The sequence below is a fragment of the Miscanthus floridulus genome, chromosome 7, assembly GCF_019320115.1.
Source record: "Miscanthus floridulus cultivar M001 chromosome 7, ASM1932011v1, whole genome shotgun sequence".
Lineage (NCBI taxonomy): Eukaryota > Viridiplantae > Streptophyta > Magnoliopsida > Poales > Poaceae > Miscanthus > Miscanthus floridulus.
In genome coordinates, this window is record NC_089586.1 from 39,251,565 (window position 1) to 39,267,973 (window position 16,409).

The following is a 16,409-nucleotide window of genomic DNA, read 5'->3' on the forward strand; positions in this document are numbered from 1 at the left end:
ACTGCAACATATGCAACATCCACATAACAACTCTTACAACGTACATCTGAAATTGGTAAAACATTTGAAATGTACACTTACAATATACGTGTATAGCCACTGCAACATATGCAACATCCAGATAAAACAGCTAAAACATTTGGAAAACACACTTGAAACATATATCTATAGCCATTGCAACATATGCAACATTCAGATAAATACATATGCAACATCCAAAATGAAACATATACCTGAAACACATACGCTGACGCGGAGCTCGATGCCCACGGTCACCAGTCACGGGAGCAGTAAATGGCGCATACAGATGTGGATCCATACTCCTCTCATGAACTCTCAGGCTATTCACTCTCTCTCTCTGGTCACCATGCACTCTCTAGTCACACCGCGCCGTATGCATCCCACTCTGAGCGAGTGGCCACACGTGCTCGGATCCCAAGAGCTGACCCAAGGAAAAGGCCGAGTGTGGTCCCTGACTGCAACCACGCTCGCCTCTTTTTTTTCTTGTTTATCACACCGTGCGGGTCGGGTCCGGACGCACGTCTTCGACCAAGCATTACTGATTCACCGCCGTCGCTGCGCTAGACCGCTCCTCTTGTCCGCTTTCCCGCTGGCCCCGTGCGTACTCGTCTCGGTTGCCCCCCTGTCGCCCCGGCAGGCTCACTTAGAGGCGACGCGATCCCCATCCGGCGTCCGCTTCCCTGCCGCTAAAGATGGCAACGGGCACAGAATGCCCGCATGCCCGCGGGCATGGAACCCGATGGGCAAGGATACGGGCACTACTTCTTGCCCGCGGGCACGGGCGCGGGTACCATCCTGAACCCAGAGGATAGTTCTTTGCGGGCAAAGAAATTTGCTATCCTCGCCCGCTTATCCGCCAGACCCGCTCCACAGGTCTGACATGTGGGACCTACAAGCAAATATATGTATATATACACGATTTGTTGTGAATATGTATCTTCGTATCTTTTGTAATGCACTATGATTTATGTATATGTTTAACCTGGCGGGCGCACAGGCATGCCCGCGGGCATTTCATGCCCGCGGATGGAGGGCATGGGCGTGGTTTGTTGCCCATGGCGGGTCGCGAGCGCGGGCGCGGGCGAGAGATTTAGCTGGCGAGCGCGGGTGTAAGAAGGCACTATCCGCGGGCACCACGCCCGTTGCCATCTTTACCTGCCGCCCTGCACTGGGCTCAGTTGGAGCTGCCCAGCTCCCCGCTCCCTCGCTCAGGCTCGGTCAGAGGCAGCGTGATCCCCGTATTCCCCGCTGCTCCGCTCTAGACTCGGTTAGAACTGCTCTTCTCTCCGCTCCCTTCGCTTGACTGAACAACACTGAGAGAAAGGCATGGGAGTTAGGATGGAATATCTCGAGTGGTAGAAGATGGACGAGGAAAGTCAATGGCAACGGAGGGTGGACTAAGGGGGAAAGGGCACGTGTGTCCTTTTACACTCCCGATTGCCATATAATTAGGATTGCTAAATATCTCTGATTCTCTACACAAGAGATTTGTTAGAGCGCAGTTTATAAAAAAATCATGATTAGATTAAAATCCATTCTGATAGTCCCAATCAAGGCCTATGTATTTAGTTTAGAATCTAAACAGAGGAGAGAGTGCGCTCACAAAGATGAGAATTACAAGGATAAGCTATTCTGGCGTCCCTCACATTTAGGCATGAATTTCTTACTCATTGTCTCTTAAAGTTACTAGCTCATGCATGAACATATTTTGATGGACTAGTAATATCAGACCTTTTAATGTGCTGGCTATATGTACAGAGGAAAACAATATTCAGCTACTACAGTTGTTTCTTGTGAAACCCTGTACAGAACAGATGCTTATATACATGAGCACACACTCATATCTATGAACCTATAGATTCTTTCCTATGAGCACCTTCGAAGAACTGAGTTAGACTTATAAATCAAGATAAATCCAAAAAAATACGAATACTCGTGTTAAAGTCAAGGACAGAGTCTGGATGAAAAGGTTCCACCACAACAAACCCATCCAGCTAAGCGATGCTTATAGTTTGCAGCTGCTGGTTATGCTCGGCTGAACTACTTGCGGCTGAAGCTACAACAACCGCTAGTCTAAGGCCCTGTTTGGTTTCTACAGGCGCTCCTAAAATTCCTATCACATGGAATGTTTACATACATGCATGGAGTATTAAATATAGACTAATTATGAAACTAATTACACAACTTGCGACTAATTTGCGAGATGAATCTTTTAAGCCTAATTAGTCCATGATTTGACAACGTGGTGCTACAGTAAACATGTGCTAATGATAGATTAATTAGGCCTAAAAAATCGTTTCGCAAATTAGCCTCATCCATGTAATTGGTTTTGTAATTAATCTATATTTAATACTCTTTATTAATATCTAAACATTCGTTGACATGAATTTTAGAAGCGACTAAAGAACCAAACACCCACTAATTTAGTGTAGCACTGATTTATGACAGTCGCAATTGCAGCCATAAATAGCGCAGTCTAGCAGACTGACTACACATTCCTTGGTTCTAGCAAAATCCATGTACTGGCCCCATTTGATACAGCTCGGTTTCTTTAGCAAAGCTATTTTTTTATCCAACTCAATGAGTAGCTCTATTGGTTAAACTAAAGCTATTTTATAGATTCGTTTAGCAAAATAGCTTCACATTATAGACAAAAAGAATAAAATAACTATAATACCTTTTGCTATTCTTATTATCATCTATTTCATTCCTCATGTCCATCCCCATGCTTCTTTTTCTTTCCGAAGCTATTCTTCTTCTCGATGTTCTTGCGCACGCACCCGACGACCGTGCACCAGGAGCCCCAGCGGGCCCTCCTGTCGCCCATGAACCAAGGCAGTTATGCCCTGGCGCTGGCGGCCCACACTCGCGCCCTGCAATTCAAGTTTTCAGTCTTTCCCCTTGAGAAAAGGACGAGAAAAATGTCATTTACTATCATTAAGCCGGCGAGCTTTGGCCGCCAACCAGGGTGGCCATGTCGCCCGAAATTCCGCCCGCCGTCCGATTCGCGATCGACGCTCAGAAATGACTCCGCCGATCGCTACAGTAGATCCCCCGCTGCTTCCCGATTCGTCTTCTCGCCCCCTCCTCTCTCTCTTTCTTCGCACTCCCGACGCGGACAGCGGCGACGGCGCCAGCCGCGGCGGCCGCGCTCCACCTCCTCCCTCCCTCCCTCCCTCGCCTGCCTCTCCCTCCGTTTCTACCTCCCCTTCCTCTCTCTCCTCTTCCCTCCCGATGCGGCAGCGGGCGGCCTCCCGACGCTTCTCCTCGCCCGCAGCGTCCCCAACCCGCCGACCGACACATCCGCCACCAACGGATGCCGCGTCCGCCTCTCCGCCACCGGATCGGCACGTTGGCCTGGCCGGCCAGCCACCGCCGCGACGGTGACGCCAACCTAGGGTTTCGCACGCACCTCAGCTCGTCGGCCATACCTCCTGGTACCTCACCCTCTCCTCCTCCTCCTCCTAATCCGTCTCATCGATCCTCACCAAGTCCTCTCTCCATCCGTCTCCCCTTTGCACAGGTGATTGGCCGGCACTGCAGCTTGCGCTGCCTCCCTGGCGCGGCGGCCCTCGGCCGCGGCAGTCCCGGCGTAGGCGCCGCTCCGGAAGCGGCAGCCCTGCCACGGATGCCCCTCACGCCACGGCGGCCTGGCCAGGCCCCAACTGCCGCTTTCCCGGCGTGATGAGACTGCCTCGCCGTACTGCTCACCGGCGCGTTCCTCCCGCGGTCCGCCTTGGATGCAGTGGCCGTACAAAACTTGGTCTTAAAAATTCAGGTTATGGATATGCTCGGACCCAATCTTTGGGATTCTGGAATAATAACTCTCACAGGTGAGCCATTGTTTTGAGTCGACACTTGATATTGACTTTTAGTTTACCATTAACGTCATTCCTTTGCTAGCAGAATGTCACCTGAGATGATTGCTTGTATTGCTATTGAATCAATCTTCATACTTGAGAAAATGCATTCAAAAGGGTCAGTTAACACCACTGATTATTCTTTCCTTGTAACTCCTATTCTCTACGTATTTCTTTCATCCGCTGCCAATTTTTTTTTTTAAATTTGGGATTTCAGGTATGTTCATGGCGATGTCAAACCAGAGAATTTCTTGCTAGGGACTCCTGGGACACCTCAACAAAAGAAACTCTTCCTTGTTGATCTTGGTTTAGGTAAGTTAATTTACTTTTTTATCGCTCAACCGGCAGCATCTACGATTATTTGAATTTGTCTGTTCTGTATGTAGACAACAGATTAGGCGTGTAAATAATTTTGTATTCTTGGATCTTCTGATGGCAGCTACGAAGTGGAAGGATAGTGCAACAGCCCAACACTGATCTTGGTTTACGTAAGTTAATTTACTTTTTTATCGCTCAACCGGCAGCATCTATGATTATTTGAATTTGTCTGTTCTGTATGTAGACAACAGATTACGCGTGTGAATAATTTTGTATTCTTGGATCTTCTGATGGCAGCTACGAAGTGGAAGGATAGTGCAACAGGCCATCACGTTGAATATGATCAGCGACCAGATGTTTTCAGGTAACCAGATGAAGCTTTTATGATAGGCATCACTTGCATTACCCCTAGCACATAAATGATGACGTTGATTATCCTATCACATTTCCTGTCCATTTGATGTTTCCCAGTAATCCTGAATCCAGCCATTATGCCAGAAATTACCACTGCTGTAAACAGTTTTCACTTTTCAGCCAAACATTATTGTCTTCCATTTATTCTCTCCCTGTGCTTGCGAGCTTGCTTGTTTCCTTAGCCTTATAGAATCAGTACAGCGTTTTACTCTTTTTCAACATCTTGCTGCATTGAACTCACCTATTCTAGTCACTACTGGTGAAATGGTCCTGATTGGCATGCGTGGTGCTAGCCATTCTTTCACTAGACATGGAATCAGTCTTTTAGTCTCTGTTGAGATGGTACACTCAACATATTGTCAGAGTCTTGTTACGTGGGATTGCTCATCACGGATAGGCAAGAGGAACATTTGGACAGTAGATTCCATTTCTGTTCGACGGCAAATTATTAGAGTAATGCCCAACACCCCTTTAACTGTTGGACAGACTGCATCAGGTGCGATTTGCTGACAACCCATGAGTCATTTTAAACCTATTGATAGTAGTGAAATGCAGTATGCGATTGTTCAATGAATGAAAATTTGGTAGGCGGTCTCTGTCATCAAATTAGCTGGTTTGTGTACTTCAACGTTAAGATTTTACATTAGCTTTTGTAGTGCTATACTAAATCAAATTATCAGCGGAGGTAACAACATGAAACAATACATGATATTTTTACTTCTCAGTTCTGTGCTTGGGAGAGATGGCTACTCAGGATGATGAAAACTATGTACCGATTCAATCCCATTGGGATATTTCCATGCAGACATTAAATATGTTTTTTACCTACGCCTTAACCAGATAATTTGCCGGCGCGCGCGATGGCGCGCGTAATGGACTAGTGCTATACTAATACTACTTAGCCCGGCAGTGGCAGTGAAGTGAAGACGTTACACCGGCAGACCGGACACGTCGGGTGGTGGTGCAGCCACTGGTCGATGCACTGCTGGTGGAACACGTGCAAGCACACCGGCAGCCTCTTCACCATCTCCCCCTTCTCGATCCCTCCTAGGCACACCGGGCACTCTGCCGACGTGCCGTCCGGCACCGCGCCGGCCTGCTGCTCGTACGCGTACGCAGCAGGTATGTTGCCGGCAGCAACAACTCTACCAGGTCCGCCAGGAAGCGGCGGCGCCTCCCTAGGAAACACGTTCCTGACCTGGCCCTGTCTCTGCACCACAATCTCCGGCAAATCGAAGCCACTATCGCCGTCGTCGCCAGCGGCGCTCCAGGCCCGGCGTATGCGCCCGCACGGCAGGCAGAACAGGACACCCACGCCACGCAGGCAGCGCCCTAGACTGGACCACGGGAAGAACGTGACGCAGAAGACGGGGTAGATGCTGGCGTTGATGCAGACAAGTAGCATGATGATGACGTGAGGTGCCTTCATGCCCCAGACGAGCGTGTAGACGACGAAGGCAGTGCCGCCGATGCCCACCGTGTTGATGAAAACCAGTATCACTAAGCGGCAGGAGCAGCCGAAGCACGGCATGTCTCTGCGGCACGCGGTGTGTGGCTCATCTTGCAGCGGCTGACCTTGGTGCCCAGAATGCTTATCAATTACCTGCTCCCCCTTGATACACACAGCGAGTGCTGGAGTGACTGGATTAAAGATGATAGAATTTCATGGTTGTCTTCGCCCGCGAAATGGTACGAGAGGTCCTAGTCCAAAGCTTTTTGTACTTTTGCCAATAATAAAAATTCTCACTAATAATAGTGTAGCTCACCTTGTTCGGTTGTGGTTTGTTAATCCTGGTTCAAATCTTGAACTTGATTTGGGTGATCATATTGTTCTGGATTTATTATAGATTTACTGGTGTTATTCTTTTAGTGCTGTGCGCACTTTGTCAATCTCACGTTAAATTTATTTTAAAATTTATGGTTTTAATGATGCTATTCTTTTAGTGATAGATGACCACTACTACAGCTGGGCTTTTCAAAGGCGGTTGGTTTTTTCTATTTTGCTTCTACAAATCAGCAATTTGTAGAGGCGGTTCTCCAGTCGCCTCTAAATATTGGATTTTTAGAGGCTGCTGGAAATAGGAGTCACCTCTAGATATCGATTTGTAGAAGCATTTGGATTTTGAGCCGTCTCTACACATCTTTGTCCAGAAATCATTACAAATTTAGACAAAAAAACAGGGAAAAAGCAAAAAAAAAAAATAGCAATTTTTTTAACCTCTTGAGACCATAGTAGGCACCACTGGGATCTACAAAGTTGCATAACTTTTTAGTGTTGTCAACTACAAAGTTGCATAACTTTTTGAGATTTTGAACTTTCGTTTTGGTTGTATCTCCATCTGAGATCATTGGAAAAATTCAAATTTATTGTGCAGCTCCTATTTTTAAAGGCGGCTGGAAATTTAGAGGTGGCCGGAAACCGCCTTTACAAATGCAATTATAAAGGCGGCTCGATTCGTGGCCACTATAGTCGTGACTATCGACACTTAGGCGCTTTTTTTTTTCGAAGAACAAGTAGCAAGAGCATGCTGGGTATGTATTAATAGAGAAGTTTTACAAAAATTAATAAAATGACAAAGCAAAACCTCATGAATGAGGCAACAGCAAAAACTACCGCTGCAAGAGACACAAAACCAACGATCCTCACAAGCATTAGCTGTCAAATGTCACTCTGCACGCCAAGGAGACAAGCGATGTAAGCTAGAAGAGGGAGTAGGTTTCCACGGCGATGCCTCCAAGGGAGAGAACGACATCCAAAGATGTCGTCAACGCCGAATGGGGAACCAAGGTTTTTCAACCTTACTCCTAGAGGGTAGGCGGGGGCCTCATGACAATGCCTCCAACAAGGGACGTGCCACCAAAGGCGTCACCATTGTCGGCCAAAGCCAAGGGCCTAGCAAGGCCTTCGCCCGACAACCCCGACACCCAAACACAAACCAGCCACATCGTGGATGACCACAGCCAACAGCCGCCAGCAGGTGATTGTTGTGGCTCCGACGAGGTCACAGGCATGCATGACCTGTCGCCGCCGCCATCCTACATGACACTGACCACCGTGGAAAGCCACATCTTGTTCCTGCAGCATGGAAAGAGTGCCGCCAACACCATTGCACAAAGACGCGCCACAAGCATGTATAGAAAACAACGAGCATCCCCGCAAGAGCCGCCATCATCAATAAGCTGCCATCTGCTAGTTGTCGTAGCGGCGGCGAGCTGGCCACTAGCAAGTGTGGCCGGTCGCAACCGCGTCGGTCAACAGACCGCTGCCAACTAATAGAAACCAACCCACTGAAGATTGCTCCTGAAAGAAGCACGCCGCACCAGTATCCACTTGTGCCAAGCGTCGCAACCGAACCCTTCCACTATACTCCATCGATTGTAGTAGTTGCGCAATATTGCCACCAACGTAACCATTATACCTCACCAAGCATAGGAGCCACTGCAACCCCGACGAAACTGACCGTTGCAAAGCGAGACCAGTTGCTGTGGCCACAGCCGCGGTGAGCCACCACAGGTCAGTTGCCGCTACTGTACCAAAGATGTTGCAGCGCCGGTCGAGAACTGTTGTCACCATGACTAACGCCCGCCACCACGGGATGCTCCAGGATGGAATGAGGTACCCTTGAGGAGCAGCCCCTCGCAGAGTTGCACCACCTCTGCCTTTGGCCCGGGCGGCCGGGCCGCTACCGCCAGAGCACCACCACCACCACTCGCCCATCCTTCCAACCACGGCCGCTGCCGCCGCTGTCGAGCTCACAGAGAGCTAGCACCGCGTTGTTGCACACTTGCACAGACAACATTAGTAGGAGGCCGCAGGCTGGCCGCCGCTCGGGCATAGGCCCCAGGCCGCCGCCTGATGCACGAGCCGGCCCGCCCCGCCGCCGCCGCCCTAGGCTCGGGCAGGAGCCCCGATGCCCCCACCTTCGCCGAATCTAGCCACGGGCCTGAGCATTGCGTCTCCTCGGCCATATCCAAGAGGGGGCGTCGGATCTGGCTGCAGGAGAACCGGAGCCGCCGGATCCGACCGCCGGAGTAGGCACCATCACCGCCAGAGAGAGGCACCATCAGGAGAGCCGCCATCGGAGGAAAGGAGGAGGGAGGGATGGAAGAAGTGCCCCGCCACCACCATCCTCGCGGCTGCGTGGTCTCCGGCAGCACGCTCCGCGTGGCAGCGAGGAGGCATGAGGAGGGAGGGAGGAGGAGCTAGAGCTGGCGTTGTCGCCACCCGTGTCGCCCGGAGGGGGCAACGCGGGGGCTGGGACTGAATAACTATTGGTTCATCTTGACTACTACTGCACACTGTGGCGCTTGTGATGACTAAATATTTTGAAAATGCTTATAAGGGTTTCATGTTGTGACTTGTATTTCAGAGGCAGGTCGTATAGGGTATGTGCACGTTGAGTGTGCATGAATGTTTGCGTCTATACTGTATTTTGCAAAAAAAAAAATCTCAAATGCTGTTATTGTAGGAATTATTCCCTCGTATCATTAAAACATGTCGTTTATGACAACACTCAGCGATCAAACTTGTAAAACTACAAGCATCAATATTTAAAAAATATAAGTTATGTGTGTAGAATTGTATTCAAAATACATGCAAAATATCAAATTTTTAAAGGATATTAAGTTACACATTCCACAAGAAAGTAACTGAAACAATCGATTCCAGGAGTGAGCAAAAATCAAATATAATAAATATTTTTATTTACTTGGGGAGTATTATTGTTTTTCTTTTCTATTACACCAGTTCTGTGTTCTCACTCAAGCTAGAATTTTATGAGACATAGACATTAAGTGTTCTTTGATACTTCTGGCTAATAAAAATATACTTAAATGAATTGTACATATTTTCTTTCGGTTCATTTTCAAACACAATAAGACATAGGTATAATAATAGATACTATATAGTCTCTATATAGTTATAATAATAGACACAATAAAACATTATGTTCGCACACAAGTTTTTTTCATAATAGTGATCAAATGTTAAATGACGCGTATATCAGTGACTTCAAAATTATTTAATTTTCGAACTTGTAAATTATATGTGATGATTTGGATTCAAAAATATTAAAATGGAAAATCTTATAAATTCAAAAGGACTTGTTTTGAAAGAAAATAATGGTCAAATATATAAATCGAACAGTGAGCAAAGTCAAATATGATAGTCTTTTTAATCAAAGATTTATTTTCAAGTTACGCGACCCGTGCCAAATTGAGGGGAGGCTAACCTTGGGGACAAAATTTTATTTCCATCTACATCAGAGAACCATCTAAAATACTAACACGTCGACGGGTACAAATCGATGAAAACACAAAAGGGGAGTTCAATACATAACAGAGCAACACTGAGGATCCTATGCGGTCTTGGAAAGAAATGTATAGTCAATTCTTCCTTTATATATACCTTTTCTTTACATATGCGGTGCCTATACTATACAGAACAAAATACTTCAACAATAATTCACTGTGCATTTCGTGATTCAACAAAACAACTCGAGCAGTCAGCAATCGCAGATCACCATAGTTTACACTACCAATTTTATTTATTTATATACACCAGCAGTCCAGCTTTCAGTTCTGTCGTACGTCCAAAGCAGTATCGCCTTCAAGAAACGAGGAAAAATGGCTACTAGCTGAAGAACAACTTCACATAGTTCACACTAGTTGGTCTGGCAGCGGTGCGAATACGTCGCACCGGCAGACTGGACATGTGGAGTGGTTGCGTAGCCACAGGTCAATGCACTCCTGGTGGAACTTGTGCAGGCACACCGGCAGCCGCTTGACCATCTCCCCTTTCTCCACGGCGCCAAGGCACACCGCGCAGTCCGGCGAGCCGTCAGGCAGCTCGCCGTCCGGCTGCTCGTACGCCGGGATGTCGGCAGCCACCCGTGCTCTGCTACCAGCAGCCGGTGGCTCCCGGGGAAGCACGCCGCCGATGCTGTAGCCTTGGTGATGACTCTGCACAATAAACTGCGGCGTCAAGGCACCGCCCTCGTCGTTGCCGCCACCGCTCATCAGGCGACGCCGCGCGCCGCGCGCGCACCTGCAGGGCAAGCAGAGCAGCCAGAGGACCGCGCTGAGCGGCGGCTCCAGGCACCGCCCCAGCGCGGACCACGGGAAGAGCGAGCCGCAGAAGGCCGGGTAGATGCTGGCGTTGACGCCCAGCCAGAAGACGAGGAAGATGGACACCACCACGATGCCGCCTGTGCTGTGCGGCGTCCGCGCGAGCTTCACGAGCGCGTAGACGAGGAAGCCCGTGCCGCCGACGCACACCATGTTGGCGATGGCCAGCCCGTACACGCGGAGGCAGCAATCCATGGCGCCCGCGAGATCGATCGACTTGCCTCTGGCCGATCGAGCTAGATGATTCACAGCTTGCGCGCGCGGCAGCCAGCTTCAATTCACCGATGCACCGGAGGGCATGGTATGATAAGATGACTGGATTAGTAAACAGCACAGAAGTTCATCGGGAATTTACGAGGTCATTGCTAGTTCGTGCCCGCGGAATGGCAACACGGAGAGACGATCGAAGTCGAAGCTGCGTGGTACTTCTGGGCTTCACAGGTCACAGCTCACAACTCACACGTCGAAAGTCGTCGGGCAAGAATAGAATCATTATATGATTGCTGTGTTTGATCTGAGAAACTGGACGTTTTCTCGCTTTTTATTTTTTGTTTGGATTTCTTTAAATACACACAGACATCCACAAATGCACACGTATTCACTTGTCCCTATAAATGCACACATGTAAACCCTATCCTATAAGTACAGCCAAAAGATTAAGCTAACATATCTATATACATGTCGTTTTTTTACATTTTTGTTTGTAGATTGAAATATGTTGATTGTTACCGCATTGTCCTTTACAAGCTAATAATTAGTATAGTCGTTTTGAATTAAGACATTCATCAAATTTTATTGGCTGAATTTATGATGCACACTATCTAATTTAGGATGGATGGTTTCTCAAACCAAATATAGTCTTGCAACAATAATACGTACATGCTTCCTCCATTCCAAATTATAAATCACTTTGACTTTTTTGGTACATCTATTTTGATATGTATCTAGATACTCTCTCTGTCTCTGAAAGAATAAATTCCTAGCAACTTTAGGACAGATTAGCAATGAAGATAAAATATCATGCTGCCCCTCATTAAACTGCTGAACCTTAATACCTTTCTATTTACCGAGAAGCCTAATTAAATAGTGTCGTTTGGAGTATCTAATAGCAGTGCAGGAGAGAGAGGTTGTGTTGATGCGATCAGGACTACGAGAGAGATTAATGTGGATCTGTGGACCATTCACCTCTAGAAATCGATTCTTTTGGGGTCAAATATTTGGGCTAGAAATTGATCTTTTCAGAGGCGGAGGGAGTATAATAATATGTCTAGATATATAGCAAGATGAATGAATAAAAAAGTCAAAGCGACTTATAATTTGGAACAGAGGAGTATATCGTATCACCACTGGACCTCAAAACCCCATCACTGCAGATTTTGCTCGGTGGTTTACAACAATACATATATCTCATCACCAGTGCCGCACCGGGAGAGGGTACGGGGCCTCGACACTGACGCCCAAGAGAAAAGCACGGGATCCTCCTCCACCATGCAGATTCGGCTAGCCTTGCCGAGCCAAGGGGGCGTTGCATCACTCGTCGCCTCGTGCCGTGGGTGAGGGAGAGAGGGTATTTGGGAGGGAGACTGGGTGAGGGAACTCAGGAGGACAAGAGGATAAGATAAAGAGAATGTGTATGACTTAGTATTAAATTCCGTGAGTTAGAATTTTTGGGTCTGAGGAAAGGTTTTGACGAGGACATCACTTCTTCAAGTACAAGCTAAGGAGAGGAAGAGGACCAATGTGGGCACCCAACTCATCTACACCATGGTTGGGCCTTCATATGGGGCATGGGCCTTGGCCTGGTCAAGCAGATTCCTGCTGGACCGCTAGACAACATCTACATTGAGGCTGCAGCAGGAATACTTCTCCTTCCTAAGGCTACTGTTCTCCTTCCTCCTCAAGTCCATCTCTGTACCTGGTTCCCCTTTCTTCTCTGCTTCGACCTCCCTTTCCCTGAGGTCCTATACTATGCTTGCCCTGAATCAAATTAACCGTGAGTCAATCCAGTAGGGTTGCTAACATATGATGCAAATCATTCTTTGTGTTTCTAGCTATTGAATAGTGATTGTCTATATATACAGGAGCCCAGATAGGCAATCTCAAAGAGAGAGTGAAAAGACACAAATGATTTTTTAATTTATCATTAATAATGATTCTCAACATATATGAACGAGAGCGACGCAAGTGTCCAAGGGTTGTGGGAGCCAAGTAGCCAACTAGGGTTTTAACTTCTCAAACTACCATAACACCTTCGGCGTCTCATATATATGACCCGAACTCATAACATCTAACTCACATCTATATATTAAATTCTAAGGAAAATGGTGTTCTTGCCCCTTACACAGATGTGCAATTGTGATTTTGTCCTCTTTTTTCTGACTTTATGATTTTGCCCTTAACTGTTCACAAGTCAACGCGAATTTGCCCCTGGTCAACGCGAATTTGCCCCTGTTTTTACCATTGACCAAGGGCAAAATCGCGTTGACTTGTGAACAGTTAAGGGCAAAATCACAAAGTTAGAAAAATGAGGACAAAATCATAATTTCACATCAAAGTTAGGGCAAGAACACAAGAGCCCCTAAATTCTATTGTAACGCATGGGCACATTTATTAGTGTATACCCCTTCAAAAAAAACATTTACTAGTGTATCTTAAAAAAGTCAAAGTGTCTTATAATTAGAAATAAAGAGAGAGTACATCGTAATAGTTATGTACCTAGAAAAACTAAAATATCTTATAATTGGGAATGGGGGTGTAAGTTGGTAGCTTATTTAATACATAATAAACTTTTATAAAATCCTACTGAGCCAGTCAGACTGGCCAATATATACAGGCTTGTGAATTTGATCATCAAATGCCGACATTCACATACTTACAGTTACATGTTAAGCGCCCCGTTTGGCTGGGAGCGGTTGGCTGGCTGGGCTGGCCAGCCCTCTCATAGAAACACTGTTCACATGAATCAGTCAACAATCAGCTTGTTCGGTTGGCTGGTTCGTATCGTTACTGATTCGTAAAGAAGTACTGTTGGTTGGTTTATGTGAGAGAAAAATACTGTTTCGGCTAGAAATTTATGATCGTTTACGACAAGCCACAGCCAAACGAACAGACTAAGTATTTTTCTCTCACATAAACGAACCAGCAACGATACGAACCAAACGGACTGAACATCTTAGTTTTCCGTTTTCTCAGCCGAGTCGCGAAACGAGGGCACTAGGCAAAGGCTGAGATTCACACAAGTCACCAATTTACAGCTGTACATGTGTTCTCAGCCGCATCATTAAAAGAGAAATGGGAAACAGATTAAGCTAAAGGTCACACCATTTGCGCCGGCAGCGGCGCGAAAACGTCGCACCTGCACACCGGGCACGTCGAGTTGTTGCTCAGCCATTTGTCGACGCATTGCTGGTGGAACATGTGGAGGCACACCGGCAGCCGCTTCACCATGTCGCCCGCCTCCATCTCGCCAAGACACACCGCGCAATCAGACGCGCCATCTGCCTGCCCGGCGTCCCGCTGCTCGTACGCCGGGATGTCCGCCGTCGCTGCGGGCAAGGTGCTGCCGCCTCCGCCGCCGCTGGGGCGCCACAGCCAGCCGATGCGACGGACGCAGCAGAGGAGCGCGTTGCCAAGCGCAGCCCACGGGACGAAGGCGCCACAGGAGACGCAGCAGCACAAGGCGCCGATGCTCACCCAGAAGACGAGGAAGACGGAGACCACGACGGTGCCGGTCGTGCCGGACAAAATTGCAATTACACACACCAAACAATGCGCTTCGTAATTATAGGATTTTAATCGTCGATTTCGTTAAAATGATCTTTGAAACGTTGGCTTTTTATTTTAGATGACATTTGACGTATTTTTTTCACTTTGTTAATCAAAATACATGTATTTTGGCCCTCTTGTGACCTTTCTGCCCTACTCGGATACTCCTCACTCACTTCCTCAGCTTCATCCCTCGCCGCACCGGCGCTTTGCTGCCGTCGTCTGCTCCTTTCCGTGGAGCCAGCTGCTGCGGGCGACCGGGGCCATGGCGGACATTGACCTCAACACCGTGGAGGTGGAGGATGAGGCGCCGCCTGTGGCCGCCTATGGCCGCCAGGGCCAGTGGCGCCGTGTGCTTGGAGCTATGTCACGCGTGCTCCTAGCAGAGCTGGACCAGCTCCGCGGCCACGCCCCCGCCGCCTCAGCTGAGGCCGGGCGCCGTGGTGTGCCTCGAGCTGTGGCACGCCTGCGCGGGCCCCGTCGCGCCGCTGCCGCGGAAAGGGAGCGTCGTGGTGTAGCTTCTGTAGGGACACCTTGAGCACCTCGGCGACGCCGCCGGCGGTGGCGCGTCGGCACCCGCCGCCCTGCCGCCCCACGTCTTCTGCTGCGTCGTCGACGTCACTCTCCATGTGCGTGTGCCGGTTCCTGCCTCCGTGAGCTCCTCAATGTGTGTGCCTGCGTGCGTGGGTTGCCCGTGCCGGTGCGGCTTCCATTGACTTGTCCACCTCTTGCGCTCGTTGCAGGCGGACGCGTCTATGGACGAGGTGTACGCCCAGCTCGCCCTCCTCGTCGAGACTGAGGTTCGCGGAAGCTACAGTGCTCCCACGGCATTGGATTCGGATTGATTTCTCTATTGCGTCCATTAAGATGGGATTTTGGTCTGATTTGTGTTTCTTGGGACGCTTACTTCCGGCGCGTCGTGCAGAATGTCGCGAGGTCGGCCGCAGCAGCTGGCTCCATGAAAGGAGCAGACGACGGTAGTAAAGCGCCGGTGCGGCGAGGGATGGAGCTGAGGAAGTGAGTGAGGAGTATTCGAGTAGGACAGAAAGGTCACAAGAGGACCAAAATACATGTATTTTGATTAACAAAGTGAAGAAATACGTCAAATGTCATCTAAAATAAAAAGCCAACGTTTCAAGAGTCATTTTAACGAAGTCGATGATTGAAGTCCTATAATTAAGAAACGCATCGTTTGGTGTCCTGTAATTGCAATTTTCTCGTCGTGCTGCGGGAGTGATCTCGCGCCAGCACGTAGAAGATAGTCCCCGTGCTGCCCAGGACGAACGAGTTGAGGAAGGCCAACATGAACACGCGGACGCAGCAGTCGCACCAGCAGCGGTGGTGCTTCGCCTCACGCCTCGACCTGGTTGTCAGGCCTAGGCCGCCTAGCTGGCTAGCTGGATGCTTCTTCAAGGCCCGCCCGTGCGTGGCGACGGTGGCTCGTCTTGTCTGGCGATGCCGGCGGGGTTGCTGGACCTCGTCTTTCTTGTACGTATTCACTAGCGGAGAAGGCTAAAGAGTACGGAAACTCCGAAGGTCCTCGCTTGCACCGCCGGTACCCAACATCAGGAACCGTACGATTTTTCCATGTTCACTAGAACGCGTCTGAAAAGTCGTCGTCGTGTGGGTTCGAGAATTGTTTTTTTTTTCTATTTTAATTTGTTTCTACAGAGAAAGCAACGATCAGGAAGCCTAACAGTGACGTGGGTCATCGGTTCAAGTCCTAAAATAATTGCATCCGACCATTCCTGTATGCATTTGATTTTCCGGCACCACGTTAAAACCGTTTATAGCAACAGACTATTTTTTTTTAAGAGCGGTCGGCATTAAAGCAGTCTTTACCGTAGCATGTTCGGGCTCCAATACAGTAACCACCTCTACAAATGATATAGTAGGACCGATCGG

At 48.4% G+C, this 16,409-nt stretch overlaps 4 protein-coding genes across 4 annotated transcripts; 1 reads left to right on the forward strand and 3 right to left on the reverse strand.

Moving 5' to 3' along the window:
- Positions 1-3,333: 3,333 nt before the first annotated feature.
- On the forward strand, positions 3,334-4,749 carry LOC136463066 (uncharacterized). Its single transcript, XM_066462109.1, has 6 exons — positions 3,334-3,458; positions 3,545-3,854; positions 3,928-3,999; positions 4,099-4,193; positions 4,321-4,369; positions 4,497-4,749. The coding sequence occupies exons 1-5, from the start codon at positions 3,338-3,340 to the stop codon at positions 4,356-4,358; spliced, it is 636 nt and encodes a 211-aa protein (XP_066318206.1). The 5' UTR covers positions 3,334-3,337; the 3' UTR covers positions 4,359-4,369; positions 4,497-4,749.
- A 762-nt stretch (positions 4,750-5,511) lies between these two features.
- LOC136465389 (RING-H2 finger protein ATL30-like) lies at positions 5,512-6,144 on the reverse strand. Its single transcript, XM_066464139.1, has one exon. The coding sequence runs from the start codon at positions 6,142-6,144 to the stop codon at positions 5,512-5,514; it is 633 nt and encodes a 210-aa protein (XP_066320236.1).
- A 4,110-nt stretch (positions 6,145-10,254) lies between these two features.
- LOC136463067 (uncharacterized) lies at positions 10,255-11,049 on the reverse strand. Its single transcript, XM_066462110.1, has one exon. It carries the CDS (start codon positions 10,932-10,934, stop codon positions 10,272-10,274), a length of 663 nt encoding a protein of 220 aa, XP_066318207.1. The 5' UTR covers positions 10,935-11,049; the 3' UTR covers positions 10,255-10,271.
- Positions 11,050-14,054: 3,005 nt separating this feature from the next.
- On the reverse strand, positions 14,055-14,771 carry LOC136465390 (E3 ubiquitin-protein ligase ATL23-like). Its single transcript, XM_066464140.1, has 2 exons — positions 14,702-14,771; positions 14,055-14,512 (listed from the first exon to the last, which is right to left on the reverse strand). The coding sequence occupies exons 1-2, from the start codon at positions 14,769-14,771 to the stop codon at positions 14,055-14,057; spliced, it is 528 nt and encodes a 175-aa protein (XP_066320237.1).
- Positions 14,772-16,409: the final 1,638 nt, after the last annotated feature.